The 16,538-nt window shown below is 29.3% G+C and overlaps 1 protein-coding gene across 4 annotated transcripts in view; it reads right to left on the bottom strand.

Annotated features, from left to right (window-relative positions):
- The window catches only part of LOC142323044 (glycine dehydrogenase (decarboxylating), mitochondrial-like), a 43,435-nt gene that overhangs the window by 21,031 nt on the left and 5,866 nt on the right, over positions 1-16,538 (bottom strand). Inside the window, exons 1-5 of one of the 4 annotated variants that reach the window (XM_075362138.1) lie at positions 15,486-15,578; positions 8,416-8,551; positions 5,204-5,290; positions 4,026-4,101; positions 662-838 (exon numbers count right to left, since the gene is read on the bottom strand). In XM_075362138.1, coding sequence (XP_075218253.1) covers positions 662-838; positions 4,026-4,046 — 198 coding nt within the window. In that variant the 5' untranslated portion in view covers positions 4,047-4,101; positions 5,204-5,290; positions 8,416-8,551; positions 15,486-15,578. Of the gene's footprint in view, positions 1-661; positions 839-4,025; positions 4,102-5,203; positions 5,291-8,415; positions 8,552-15,485; positions 15,744-16,538 lie in introns of those variants that run through there. The other 3 variants (XM_075362140.1, XM_075362137.1, XM_075362136.1) reach the window with 3 other exon arrangements.

Genomic DNA, 16,538 nt, shown 5'->3' with positions numbered 1-16,538 from the left:
AATGAGAAGTACAGTTAGAGCAATAAGATGGTTTATGATAGCAGTGGAAGATGTAAGAACTTGCAAAAAAGAACACTGCAAATGTGCAGCAGCAGGTGAAAGATAGTGCAGGACAAAAATTAGAAGTATTTCAGATGACCCAACATAGATAAAATCTTGAACAGAGGATAAAAATAATGTTAGAGACAGCACTAAACTTTATTTTAATTCTGTTCACTTTTTTAAATTTTTATTCCTTTCTTTTCCTGTTTAGCTTCCGGTAATTACCTTTCAGATAATACTTCAGAGGATGAATGAGGATGATATGTATGAGGGTAAATGAAGTGTAGTCCTGTACAATCTCAGTTCAACTATTCCTGAGTTGAGTGGTTAATTGAAACCAACCACCAAAGAACACTGGTATCCACAATCTATTATTCAAATCCGTGTAAAAATAACTGACATTACTAGGACTCTAGACTTTACTAGGGCTCTCGAGTTTGCTCGAACTCTCGACTTACAAATCAGCCGATTTGGGAATACGCGTTCACCACTAGACCAAGCCGGTGGGTTAATATTTTTATTCCTGGAAAAAATGAAAAAACCACTTCCTAGAGCCTAACTGCATAGAACAATTTTTTAACTATTCTAAGTTTATTTAAACAAATCAGAAAATACAAACCAGTGGAATCATAGAATGAACTAAAGAAATATCTTTGTTTTCTAGTGACTTCATATATCTTACAATTCTTGTTTCAGAATGATAAGTGTTAAAAATAGGATGAGTCATAAACTGTGACATTCTTTTGAATTCTGTCTTCAAAATACTGTTGCTTAATATATCACTGTTTTCAGCAATCTAAAAACAGAAAATTAATAATTATTACTAAACTTTATAAAATAAAACATAAATACAAGGTTTGTTCAAAATCTGTCTGACCATTGACCAAGTGGCTATAAATCTTTGTTTCCTACAAAATAGCCTCTTATCATAATACTGAAAATATTTTTTGTACATCTCTTTTGATATTTCTACAAGTTGTGCTATCACATTCATCATTATATCTCCCAGCTGTGACATCAGAACACTTTCAGAAGCATTTGAAGTTACCAGAAATTACAAGGAGCCATATCTGGCGAGTAGTGATTTCAAAAAAATGTCTTAGGTTCTAGTGAACTGAGGATTTCTGTATTTGACTATACAGAATAAATACTTTCTGTATTTGAAGTTCTGGATTACATGTGACAAATAGGCGTGTGTGTTATGATGCAACTGACATTTATGTAATTTCCATAGATCCAATCTCTTGCACCAAACTGCATGACAAAGGTAATGGAGATCCTTTAGAGAGTTCTGTTTCTTGATAGTTTAGAATTCTGGGGCATACTTGGGTTGCACAACTCTGAGGAAATTAAAAAAAAAACAGTCAGCTTCATTTTCACTTGTCTTGCTTTCTTTGGCCTTGGAAATGATGGTGATTTATTTAGGCATTAAAAAGATCAGTAACAGCTAAAAAATTACACTCAAAATCCTACACAACATCTGTTAAGCATAAAAAAAGCATCAATGATATTGATCATCAATTTTTTTCTACAACTTCAATTTAGTAGAGTCAGTGAAACTTAAATTTAATAAAGTCAGTGAAACACATTTAGTGAATGTGGAAAAATTGTTTGTTGTATGTGGAGATATAGATAAAAATTTCAAGGTATTTTATGAAACTCATACTTTTTTTATTTGTCATAATTTTTTTTTTTTGATTGACAAAGATAATAAAACTAATGATAGAAATAATAAAATTAGATATCTTTCAACCTCCCTTATTTTCAGAATATATTCTATTAAAAAATGAACTTGGTTAAAATAATAGTATGGAAAAATAAGTAAAATTTTGCAAAATTTCTACATCAGTAATAAATATTTTATGACAAATAAGCTCAAATTCCAAGAAATTTCCAGAACTTAAAGATTTTTCAAATTCCAGGTTTTCCAGTGTGCATGGAAATCCTGATAACTGTCAACTGAGCTTTTGTTTCTGGGTTATATCCATATACCCAAGATTCATCGACAACATGGTCTTAAGAGATTTAGGATCACATTGGTATACTACTATGCAACATCAAAACAAATCTTTTTCTGCTCAAGTAAAGCAACTTTGGCACAAATTTCATGGTCTGTGTCTACAAGCTCAATTCATCCTTTAAAATCAGGTGAACTCATCACTAATCCCAATGTCCTTTGTAATTTCTTAGTCAGCAGATGATTTTCCATGTCAAATTGCATATATTGTTAATGATATTTGGAGTTCGGCTTGTTAATATCCTATTGGTGTGTTGTTCACTCTCAACTGAAGTGTCACTATTTTGAAAATTATTATTCCATTCTGTAATATTTATTACCCCTGTAGCTTCACTCCCAAAAGTCTCCTTAATCTTCTTAATCGTTTTTCTTTGTGTTTCACTAAGCTTTTGGCAGAACTTGATATAATAATGTTTAGTGTATATCATCATTATGCACAAAATAAAATTGCAACAAGCCCTGCAAAACTCATGCATGCAATAGCTGCTGAATAACAAATGACATCCTCTATGCAATTACAAAAAATACACGTGGAACATAGTCCTGCACTTTTACCAAACTTTACTGATCACATTCAAGTAATTTTCAAGAAAAAGATAGGTATGATACTTTTTGAACAGATTTCACCAAAACACACACACACACACACACGCGCCATATACAAAGAGTTTGGTTTCAAATTGAAACTGTTTATTGTATTTAGCATGTATCTAATCTTTGATCTGACTTGTCTTAAAGAACGAGGCATTTTACCAAATTGATCTGATATTCAGAAAAAACTTCAGGTATCAAGAAATAAAAGGAAAATTCTTTTTACATACAAGATAAAAAAACATCCTTTACTAAGCACATAGAGTATGGCATAATAACTATATCTTTGTAAAAAAAAAAAAACAAATGGAAATTAGAAAAATGTTGTTTAATATGAATGATTGGTGTAATTCCAGGGCAGCTCTACTCAGTTACAGATGTGTTTCTTTAATTACACTGAACCTTTATAGAAAGAAATCTTTAGTTTTTCTTATAGCCTATATTGTTGGTAAATATGTTCCTTTATATACCTGATTTTCTAGGCAGTACACTATACTATTCAAATCATTCATAACATTATGTAATATTTACGAGATGAATTTTAAAATAGTTTATTTAACTGCAATTAAATTTTTTTTTTATTAATTTCACCTAGTTTATAATTTTATTTGATAATTAGAAATGAAACTGTTTATCTTACTTCTTGTTTATGGTTATATGTTTAATATAACCAGACTTTGTGTTTTAAAGATTCTTCTCTGTTACACCTAATAAATTATTTTCAAAGATATTTTTAACTTTTTAGAATACTTTGTATAGTTTTATTTACACGCTATTTAATATAAACAATTCCTACAATTAAATAAAAAATATGTTACAAAAGGATTTTGATGTTTACTTAATAGCACATATTTGTCAGATCATGTGGCTCCACAAAATAGGAGTGTATCACATTTGGTTAAAGACAGGGATCAGTAAGTTCTTGTTTATTATATGTTCTTATTATATAATGTTTAAAATTACAACAATCAGTTTTTACTTTTTTGTAACCAATTTCTTCTATGGATTTCACTACATTTTTAAGAAACCTAATTAAAGTAATTTGCATATTTTATTAATTTTGAATATTTCAACCTTTTATGTTAAAAAATCAAGTTTTTTAAAATTTCCTATTCTAATTTCTTTAGAGCATATTAAAATTTTAAAAATGTACTTTCATAATGAATGTCCCCTTATTTTTCTAAAATAACACTAATGAATAATAAAAGAAATTTTCTAAAAAAAGGTTTTCTTAAAAATTATAAGATTCTAATCCCTACAAGAATTAGGTTAATTGTATATAATTTTTCTGGTGATTTGAAAAAATTTCAGACATAAGTTATATCAATAATCAGTTTATTTTCCTGTTAACAAATAAAAATAAATAAAATCTTACATTTTTTTGTGGTCCAGGCATGAAGAGGAAATAGTGCTTTGGTGAGGAATGGATTCTTTTTAGAAGGTTCCAAATACTGAAAAATTTTTAAATATTTATTACAATTCCTAGTTTCAGTCATGAAAAAAATTATTTAGATAGGTGTTAAATAACTAAATTTTGGGTTAGGTAACAATCTACAAATCTTACAATCTCTCTTTCTATATAAAAGAAACAAAAAATTGGAACACCTATTTAAAAATACAACCCTACAAAGATTTAACAAGTAAAACATAACATTATCTATACAATGTCTGAACATTATTTATGTTTCATAAAACACGATTTTGAATGCTTTTGAATAGATTATTATTTAATGGGTAGAGTACGGAATAGAGAGGATGATCAGAGTATACTAGAAGGAAAAAGCATTAATTGAAGGTAGAGCAAGGAAACAAAGAGGTAAATTGCTTGACATTTCTTGTAACAATATTTATTTATATCTTAAACAGTACTAACGTATGCACACACATCGTACACAAAATGACAATCGTATTTGCTATCTGATTTTGTGTAAATCCCCTTCACTTAAAATTCTCAACATATGCAGCCCCCTACTGCAAGATTTTTATTATAATAGTAAAAAAAGAAACTATCATTCCTGAGAAGACAGTAAACTAACCAAATCAGGACCAATCGATTGATTGTTCCTTGCCTGTTCCCTACCCTTTTGTTATCCTTATCCTTCTTACTTAGGAACTTAGGTAAGTATTACGGTCAGCTGCCCTGGTTCCATCTATGTACTATGCTACCACCTACAGATTGGTATCAGTAAGACCTTGCCTGAAGAATTAGTCAAGGACTCTTGTTTCCTATGAAGGGATTGCACAACAAGCCAAACTAATGGTAAAGCCAGCCCTCCTGGCTGGAAAGAAAGAAATATGGTCACTGACACAGTTTTAGAACTAAATTTGTCATTCATATTTACTTTAACATATTACTAGAGCAAGATGTACGGCTGAAAGTGTTAACTCATTAACAATTTCAGTGTGAACATAAGAATTATAGATTAATGCATTAAAAAATATTCATAAAATGTACTAAAATGTTTATGAAATTACATTAAAATTTACACTTTTTCAAAATAATAGTAAATGAATTCAAATATTGTTTATGTAGTTTAAAAATATATACTATACCTCTTCTAACGATGTTTCACATCCAAAGATCCAAAGCAAATCGCTTACATCATCATGCGATACAATTTCATCAAGTGAAATACCAACCTAAAAAACACAGATAAAAAGTCATTTTAAGGAATATTAACTCAAAATAAAACAAAACTTTTATAGGATAAACTTTTTATTTAAAAAGTTATATAAACAATATATCAAAAAATATATTTTAAGATGATCAATATTATGGCAAAATTGATATAAAATTTGATTATTATTATTATTAATATTATGAACTGCTATGGTAGGAGACAAACACATTTAACCATTTATAATGTAAATACTCTTGACGGTTCAAACCAGTTCATGATATGTCATTCATCAACTTCTTCATTAACTCATTATTAACTTATTCCCACCATCTGCATTTAGCCATTAACCATCTGTATTTATAAACCTTACTGAAAACCACCAACACTATTTGAAAGGTATATTTTTACAGCTTTTACATCTTAATTACATAATGAGAAAACTGGTCTTCTGAGCAGATTAAACATATTGCTAAAAGGCTTGTAGCAATGCGATTAGATCACTTTTAAATAAAAACTAATTTTTTTCTGTATTCTATCAAATTTATATCGATAGGAAAAAATAAATAAGTTATACGTACTTCATAACTATTAACAACTGAAATAAACATATCAAAAATCTCTCAAGATTACGCTGAGTCGGTTATAAAAAATTCCTTTCGACATGCTGAAAGGCGGAGGTATATTTCACCGGTGCTAAGTAAGAGATAAAAACGATTTCCACCTTAAAGTTAAGAAAAACTACAAATTTACTCAATATGACAATGGTTGCACGTGAAAAAGGTTTCACATGTTTAGCATATGACAAGCCCCCCTCGTCATCTTACAATTCCAGCAAAATTTTGGTCATCCCTTGTCATAAGGGTTGGTCATTGTTCAGACAAATATTTTAAGTAATGTTTAGAGGACTGAAGACCACTTTCAACCGATTTGATACTGTATCTACTAAGGGAGGTATGATTTTTTTTTGTCTTCAAAACTCCATTCTTCCCACCCCCTGGGCCAATGGTTGGTGATATCAAAAAACTTTACTTAGATAAGGTTTAGGCCCTTATCCAAAGAATAGTAGGAACTTTAAATTAATTTGATATTTTACTTAATAAGAAAGTTACAGAGATATTTTGTTTTTTTGAAAAAGCTTCCCCCCATGGTTTGATTTTACCCATTTAGGAACTCGACCAAAATTTTGGGTCATTATACTTTGTGTCAATTTGAAAGTGACTGGCACAAGATTATGGCAGTTATCGTGTCCACAAGAAAGTGAAATATATATATATATATATATATATACAAATAATGACATTTTCTGGAAATTGAATCATGGTATTCGTTACAACAAGTAGATGTTGGTTCGTTACAACCAGTAGATAAACTGGATGGAATTTTGTATTGCGTTCTGATCTTATTAGATTGTGTAAGTTTGAAAATTTTGACTACGGTTATCCTTGGGAGAATTGCTAAATTTTTGCATCCTTTCTTCCTCTGTTCTCTGAAGGCCTTGGCAGTATCTTTTGGTCTAGCAGGGATGCACCTGACGGGGCCTTAGTTTATGAAGGGGATAACACACTCTCTTTAAGTGAGTTGCAAAGAAATCCTGAGGCAGTCACCTTTCTTGTATACAGACTGAGATGAAGAAGAGAAACTGGATTTTATCAATGTTTCTTCTTCATCTTTTTCCATTAACTCTGGTTTCAGGAGATGAATTTCTTGCTTCTTAAGTCTCTTCTTTTTTTGTTTACCTGACTTACTGAGTTCAATGGTTGTAATTATTTACAACTGGTAACATTATAACCGCTTCCTCATATGATCATTATTGCCCGCCCTTATCCCTTTTTTCTTTTCTGTTTAGTCTCCGGAATCACCACAAGGTATTACTTCAGAAGATGAATGAGGATGATATGTATGAGTGTAAATGAAATGTAGTCTTGTACAATCTCAGATCAACCATTTCTGAGAAGAATCCCAAAGAGTACCGATATCCAAAATCTAGTATTCAAAATCTCGGTATAAAAGTAATTGCCCCTATCCCTGACCTTTGTTTATTTCACTTCTTAAAATTATTACATTTTTATATGTGATATGGTTGATGATAGCAACACCTCTCAGTCTTAAAACATTTGTTTGTCTTTTTCATTATTTAAAATAAAACATTTTAATCTTCAAGTCCCAGCAATGCAGTTATGAATGAAATTTTCTTCTATTTCATAACGTTTGAGTATGTTAATAAGCAATTCTTTTCTGAAAATTAAGAATATCAAGTTTATTATTAATGTCGGTCGACATGCTTATTGTGTCGACAAGATTACTGGCAAATATTGGTTCTACGTTGATGTGGAAAGCTTTTATAATATTCATTATATCTTAGAATGAAATTGTACCCTGTTTGACTGATGTAGAAAATTGTGTGGTTTGAACAATTCAGTTTACATACTACAGAATAGTGAAATATTCCAGGTTGTTTCTTTTCTGTGTAAAATTGTTTATTTTGTCTGATCAATGTTTGAAAAGCCACACTGCATCCAGATTTTTTTAATTTATAAGCTATTTTCTCCGATTCTTTATGTTTTATATATATTAATATGATGTATCTTTTGTTTCACTTACCTTTTTTAGTATTTTTATTAATTTTGTATAAGACTATCGATGAGTGTGCTGTTACACAGAATGTGAATCTAGGTGTTAGACATTCTGTAGTGAAGAGTCCTTATGTGCTCTTTAGGGGACATGAGTAGATTATACTTAAGCAGATAGTTTATGAGGCTGATTACTTAAGATGTTGTGGATCAGCATGTTAATTATCTATTGTTCTTGGTGTATTCTGAAAGTATGTTTTTGTTTATTCTTTTGTTAGGTAAGGTCAAAATTATTTTTTATTATCTTTAAAGTTTAATTTGTGGCATTTTCTTAAAGTATTTTAATAGTAATTCACAATGCTTCGTGTTATCTTAGGGATCATTGACTTATATGTTTCAGGAAATTATTTTACGGCCATATTTGTGGTAAGAAGTTATTTTTGTTCTATACTTTGAAAAAAGATTTCTACTATAATGCTGCATTATATAGGTTTGTAATAAAAGAAAAATAACAAGTACTGATTAAAAAAATAAGAAAACCATGAACATTTAATACAGAGATAAATTGACTTACCAGCCTGGATTTTCAAAAATATTTCTCATTATAGTATGCGGGACGCAACAATTATGGTATCCCATACCAATATATGACCGCCATACTTGGTTAAGTTCTGCAATTTTTCTAATTTTTTTTATAAGTTCATATTCACCTGTAAATTTAAATATGAATAATAATTTTTAAATTAATCCCATAAAGTTAAGTACAAAGCACTTTATATCCATCCACAATAAATGTTCTTTGTGCACCTCCCTAAATCGAATTAATCTGATTCAATATAATTAATTTTTAAGATATAAACCACCTATATGCATCCAATCCATCTCTGCTGATTGGTCAGAACCATTTCAAGGTCAGTTGTTTTCTAACAAGTATTTTATATATTTGAAAGTTGCACTTTATTAATTATTCTTTTACAATACTTTATAAATAATTATTTCAATTCATCGCGTAATATATATTTCACATTGCAAATGCCACAATACATAAGATATACAAATAGATAAAATAAATCACACATTTAAAACAAGAATTAGTTCATCAGTACTAAGTGTCAATCAAGAAGTAATCTACAAAACTTTCCAATATCCTGATACTGCAATCAGGGTATTGCAGGAATTGCCCCTCTCTACAAAGAAAAGAATTAAACTAACTGTTTAAGCATTATGAACTTTTATTTGGGAGTTATTCAAGTATTACAAAGAGTCCTTAACTATAAGAAAAGACCAACAAACTGTTTTCAATTTGGATTAGGAATTTTCGATTTAATGTGCTGGGTAGAAAATAGTAATGGTCACCTCAAATTTACACGATCAAGGGTAAAATTTATGTTATTCTGTTTGTTAGATGACAACATATTCAAGGATAGTCGCTTATAACAATATAATAACATTGATAGCCCGTTAACCAGTTCTGTTCCCTATAATTAAATTATGCTACATAAATTCTGTGAGAATGGGAGTTCAAAGAATCAAAGCGATTCTGTAAACTTAAATTTAATAATATTAATTTTATTATTGATAAATTAAAAAGATAAATTTAAAAATTTTCAGGGATTTTCTATATTTACTTGAATTTTAAGACATTCTCAGGATACCCTACTTATCCTGGGAGGATGTAGGATTTTAGTGAGGCATTTCATTTATGTCACAAAATTTAAGACATTATTCAGATATGAACTGCAACCTGCCATATCTCAAGATATCCCCTCAACATTCTGTATATCTCAATTCACAGATTGCACTTGTGGAACAAGTTTTGAGTTCCAGAGACATTATGTGTTGCATCAACAGAAGTATAAAAAATATTTGATTCATCAAAAAACAAACAAAAATATGATGGGATAAAATTCAAATAAACTGCAAGATTTTCACAATTTTATAACTTTAAAATATTTTAATAATATCTATAGTAGTAGCAAGATCACAAAGCAAAGTAATAGCAGTAACTGATGGCTTGAAATCTTTTACACTAAATCAGCTCTGCACATTTATGTTAAAAGTCCTGATCGGTGTTGGTGAAATTTTTATTTGCTTTTGTTTGTTTGTGCTTTTATATTTTGTTTTACAATTCTTTTTAATTGAAAGTACGGTTACAAAACTTTCTTAGCTCCACCACCTTGTTCAATTTTCATTAAAATTTAACATCATCGATATTACATATATGCAGGTTATCATATGAAATTTCATGAATGTATGTTAGACACATTATGGTAGATAAATGCCAACACCCAAACAAATACACACCTACAGAATTTTACCCTTTTTTTTTAACTCAAAACAATCAGAAATTAAAGAAGTTAGATCCCCAAAATTTTGACTAATTGCAATACTAATGCTTATTATATTTTGATAGGTCTCTAAAACATAAAGCCCAATAAAGAATTTTCATATCATTTTATGATTAACTAAAAATGAAACAGATACATTTACAATAAAATGTTAATTGGAATATCTCTTTTATATATATATATATATATATATATATATATATATATATATATGTCATGAAAATGATATGAAAATAAGTTGTCATCCAAATTATCTTTGAACCAGATCTGTTTGTCAACTAAATTAATGTTATTTGTTTAAAAATAACATTATTATATATATGTATGATTGAATGTATGAATGTATGCATGTATGTGTGTGTGTGTGTGTGTGTGTGTGTGTGTGTGTGTGTGTGTGTGTGTGTGTGTGTGTGTGTGTGTGTGTGTGTGATGACATCTTATTTACGTGGTTTTAAAAAAAAATTACCACTAATAATTTTAATTGAAATCATAGTGCAACAATGACAGCAGCACTTTTGCTGAAAACATTTGTGTTGTCAAAAGGATTTAAATAAAATTCTTAAAAAATACATAAAGCCATTAAAAATGTATTGCCTAAAGGCTCATCCAAATGTAATGGTCTTCTCAGATTTATATTATCAGGAACCGCCTTACTGCTTAATTCATCCAATGGCTAAAAAATAATAAACCACAAATCAATATATTCTATTTCATAGTGCAATTTATTCATAAAGTTTAAATTACAAACTAAATTAATTCAGACTGATATAGACTCAATATCTGTCATAAAAATTTAGTACACACAAAGGAAATAGAAAATAATTTTGGATATGAACATCAAAAAAAAATTGAAAAGAAACTTCAGTTAGGAATTTACAGAAAACCACCAGGAGAATGCAACAACATGATCAAGAAAACATCATTAGCAAAGTAATGAACACCATTATATTAGTATGCTATTGAAAAGTAGTACATACAATAAAAGCCCTAACATAAATAAAAAGATAAAAGAAATGACCAAATATGTGATTTTAAGTTAATTTAATTCAACTTTTTGCAAGGATGAATTTGGATAAAATGTTTATCAGTTAATGAAACAGTCGTATTTTAGCCATATATTACTATACAGACAAAATAGACAGACATTAAGAATATGACTTTAATACTGAGAAACTCTATTTGCAGTCATTACCTAATAATTTTTGTTAATCTATTTTTTTTTTAATATTTTGCCGTTATTTTTAATATATACGAGTATGTATACAGAGTGGTGCACGAAATTATCTAACATTTGGTTTCGTTAAAAAATATTTATTTGAATCGCGATACAGAAAAGTAAAATACAATGTGTTTAGTATATACCTGGAGATTATGTTCTGCTGCTTATCATATGTTCAATATGACCACCATCACATCTAGCAAATCCATCAACATGAACTCCTACATTGTTAGTAACTCGACGACAAATATCCTCAGTTATCTCATTGCACGCCTCGATGATCGGGACCCACAGTTCCATCACTGTACAAGGATGTTTAGGAAAATTTTTTTCCTTCTTTAATCCCCAAAGAAAATAATCACACGGATTCAAATCAGGACTGTTCGGGGGCAGTTCTATTTGCACACAAAACGATTACGAAATCGGTTTGAAATGACATTTGCGTTAAAAGTTTCATGCAAAAAGTCTAAACCAACATTAGCTGTGAGTGGTCTGGCTCCATCCTGCATGAATAGAGTTGCTGTACGTCCTGATTTTTTGAGACTGTCACTTGTTTTATCCTCAACGTCCTGGTGTCCCGAGAAGGATTTTCAGGATATTAAATTATCCCGGTTTGGTAAATAATATAAACATTATTTTTCGGAAGACAAATTTCACTCTAATTTAGCGAAATTTTATGCGTTGAGGGTTGACAACTTCTGACCTGCGCGCCTGCCTGCAGACAGCAGATGTCAAACCAAAACAAAAGCCAAATCAAGGTTAGTCACTTCACTGCTCACAGACAGTCTGTGTCATTACTGTTATTTTGGAGTTTAGGCTATTTCATTGTGCACATATTTAAGTTGCTGCATGTTAGTGTAGCGTTTGCATGTACAATGCCAAAATGAAAATGTCATTTCAGAGAACAATATTCTAAGGTGAACTTTTATTAAAAAGGAGAAGAATGAAGAAGAAGCATATTGTTCTTTCTGCAACAAGTTCATCTCAGTAAGTCACGGCATTAGAGCTGATCTGTTAAACCATTTAAAAACAAACATAAAAATAGCATGTACGGTGTGAATTCTTCTATGATTGGCGAATTTTTTTGTGAAAAAGGATTCGAAAGAAGAAATAATCATAGCTACTGCTGATCTTACAGCAGGTACCATGTTGTAAAATAGCATCGCTCTTTTAAATCAGTTGATTATTCAAATAAGTTAAATCCGAATATTTATCCCGACTCTAAGGTTGCAGTAAAACAATAAACAGCACGCACTAAAGCTACTCATTTATCAGTTACATGCTTTCTTCACATTCAGTTAGTACTTGGGTTTCAGAATTAGAAGAAATTCCATATTATGAAGTTTCAACTGATGCTAGTGACCATAAAGCAGAAAAATATTTCCTGTTGTTGTTCAATATTTTAAAGAAGATGATTATATTACCAGTAAAATAATAAAGGTTTCATCACTGAAAGATAACAGTTCAGATACCATAACCATCTACTGCTTAACAAGCAAGCCTAGCTGAAGTAAACCTCCCTTTAGATAAATATTCGTCATTTTGTGGTGATAACACAAAGGCTAATTTTGGAGGTGCGAACCACAAAGGGGTAAACAACATTTTCCACAAACTGCAAGGTAATTTGCGGAAAGACATAGAGGGGATTGGGTGCCCTGCACACACATTGCACAATACAGTTTCTTGTGCAGCTGATGTCCTTGCAATGGATTTTGACACAGTAGCTGTCAAACTGTTCAACTACTTCTCTACACAAGCAGAACTGAAGTTTCTGTGAGTTTGTTGATATAACTTACAAACAGTTGCTTTACCACTCAAGAACAAGATGGGTATCTCTTACGCCTGCAGTTGAATGAATTTTAAGTTTACAGGAAGCTTTGAAGATGTAGTTCCTCAATCAGGAAAAATCCCCTAAAATACGCATGGACTTTTTCTCAACCACACTAAGTGAGGCTTATATGTGATTTCTCTACAAGCAGCTGTCTTTATTTCATAAAAAAAAAATAAAAACAATTGAATCTTCAAATATTCAATTATTGAGGTTAAATCAATTCTCGACAAAACTTTGAAGGCTCTTAAAGAACAAAAAGAATCTCTCTTTATTGCGTTTAAAATTAAGCAAATAATTGTTAAAGAGAAAGAAAGTGATAAGATGTTTAATGGGGAATGTAAGGAATTTTTCCAGACAGCTTATGGTTAATTGGATAAGTGGAGTGAGTCCCTTCAGCACTTATCCACCTTTAACTGGATAATGCTAAAGCCAATCCCTAATTGGAATCAAATAGAAAAAAATCAGACATATTTTACCTCAAAAACATTTCTTTCCCAAAAAGTGAGGTTTATGATCAGTTTCTTTGCCTAAAGAGCACGGTTACAGTTTTAATGGACAAACAGCACGACGAAGGAGAGCCTAAATGGGAGAATTTAAACTCAAGTGAAAAGTAGATTAGGTGCTTTGAGAGTATGGATAAGCATCAGTATTCTCACTTGTTGAAAATGTTCCAATACTTATTTTTAATACCAGCTCACATGCAAATGTGGAGAGAATTTTTTCAGTGATGTCATCTCAGTGGACTAATGAGCCAACGGCCTTTCAGTGAAACAGTTTAAAACTTACTAATTTGTCTGTATTACTTCAACAAAACCTGTGTTGAATGTTATAATTATGGGAAAAATCAACCAGATCTTATAAAAGCTGCAAAGTCATGTGATAAATATGAATGTGCACTGGTACTCATACTTCTTTAGACTTAACTATGAACTTAAGAAGTATCCTGAGTTTTTAAATGAGCAACATTATAAACATCAGCAGTATCTCCAGTGAAGATGATGCTACTATTTTGCTCTGAAAGGACCTTTGGAAGAAATATTTTCAGTATTTTAAAAATAACTTTTATTAATTTCTAACAAAATATTAATCTTTCCAACAAACCAAACAAATTGTTTTTATACGTAATAAGTGTGTAAGCAAAAAGTATAAAAAGTGCAATTTATTAGATTTGAAAAGTTCTCTCAGATTTTAACAAATGATCTATTTTTTAAGATACCAAAGTAAGCAGAAACAGGTAAACAATCTGAATGTAAGTTTAATATCTCTGCAGTAAACTTTTTAATTTATAGAAGATTAGAACAAAAGAAAGATGAACCCGAATTGGTTTCTGGAAAAGCACGGGAACAAAATGCAAATTTAGTCTACCGATTAATTTTAGAAGGTTAGCTTGTATAAATCTGAATGTGACATTTATAATCTTAAAAAAAATTATTTAAAATGAAATAAAATGTTCAAGAATGATGGGATTAAAATATGAAATATAAACAGTTATATAAGTTGTATAAGAATCCAATAATTATAATAAAAGTAGAAAAGGTAAAGTAAGGAATGAGTCATAAATGAACCCTATTTTATTTACTTTTTAATTTTTATATGGAAGAACCATTAAAAGAATTTTTCTTGGAGACAGACCCTTAAATCTTATCAATAGACAGAGACTAAAAATTCACTGTACTAAGTCACTTTATCTAAAGTTTAGAATGAGTTAAAAGAAATGAATGACTCGAAATCATTAGAGAAAGTCAAATGAAAAATAAGTTTTATTAAACTATCATTAAAAGTAACTAAAACAATGAGAAATCAAATATTAAGATAGGGGAACACAATCTTTTTTTCAGATGTAAGGTTGGATAACAAATAAAATATCAAAAGCAGCCTGGAATATATTAGGAGAGCTTAAACACAAAAGAAGAAATTTTCCAGCATCAAAATACAAATACTGTTATTAGAAATAAATTCTTAAATATATTTATTGTATACTATATTATGACAATTAATACTAACAATAGAGAAATTATAAAAAGAAAAATTAGAAACTACAGTGAATGTTACGTATGAGGAGAAATTTGAAAACTGTTTTCTTCTGTTAGATAAAATAAGATTTAAATTATGAGTTTCATATAAGAAAATTTAAATTATGAGTTACATATAAGAAGATTAAATTTTTATGTAATATACAATATAACAATATATACAATACAATACAATATATACAATATAACAATACAAGAAAATAATCAACTTACTCTAAAACCTAATGAATCAAGCATAGAAGTCTGATCTTGTTCTCTTGGTCCAATATGTCTAGATGGAAATCCTTCAGATTTTGGTATCAATTCATCAAGTTTCGATCTACTATAAAATTTCATACAATTAGAAAATGTTCTATTAATGCCAAGACTTTTAAATAATACACTCCTATTAATTACATTTTTATTATATAAAACAGAATGTAATCGTAATTGTTTAAAATTTATTTTGTTTGTCATATTGTTTAATATTTTTTTAAATAAAAATCACCCACTTTATTAAATTAGATAATATTTAATTCAGAAAATTAAAACGAATATTAAGTAAAATATAATCAAATAATAACTAGTAATAAAGCAAACCTGAATTACAATAATTAAATTAGAACTAGTACTCAAATATTTGTAACATAACTACTGTTATTTTATACATTTATAATTATATATTATTATCATACTGATAGTTCAAAAGGTTAATATTAAAAAAAAAACTACTGATATTAGTCAATTTAAAATACTATAACTGCTGTTTAATCTTTTTTTCATCTAATTTACGTGGTTAAAAATATTGTAAAAAAAAATAATTCACCACTAAACCTCAAACTTTGTACGTGAGAGTATGGAATAGACATTTTTTAGTGTATGAAAAATACCACGCCTGACCAGGGGATTCAAACCTAGGACCTTCTGAATGAAAGACTGAGATGCTACAACTTGTCCATGGAGATCAGTGAACCAATATTTTAATTCACATATATGTAAATAATGCATCATTTTATACAAAAAGAAAAAATATATATATATTTTTTTTTTGTACTGGATTTTTAGCAGTTTACAACCATTATATGTTTATGTTGAAAAGTATAATAATATATTACATATTCAAAAAGGAAAGCTTTAAAAAAACTGGCTCAGTTGTGGTGAGATTACTAAAAGGTAAAATAGCAATAAAAAATAAGGGCTATAATTCGAAATAAATGATAAAATAAAACTTTTATGCAGAAGTTGTACTGTGCACAAAAACAATAAAACTATTCCTATTTCAATTTT

This window comes from Lycorma delicatula, chromosome 4 (genome assembly GCF_047948215.1).
Source record: "Lycorma delicatula isolate Av1 chromosome 4, ASM4794821v1, whole genome shotgun sequence".
Lineage (NCBI taxonomy): Eukaryota > Metazoa > Arthropoda > Insecta > Hemiptera > Fulgoridae > Lycorma > Lycorma delicatula.
The sequence above is the reverse complement of the archived record's forward strand: the minus strand, read 5'-3'. Positions and strand labels throughout refer to the sequence as shown.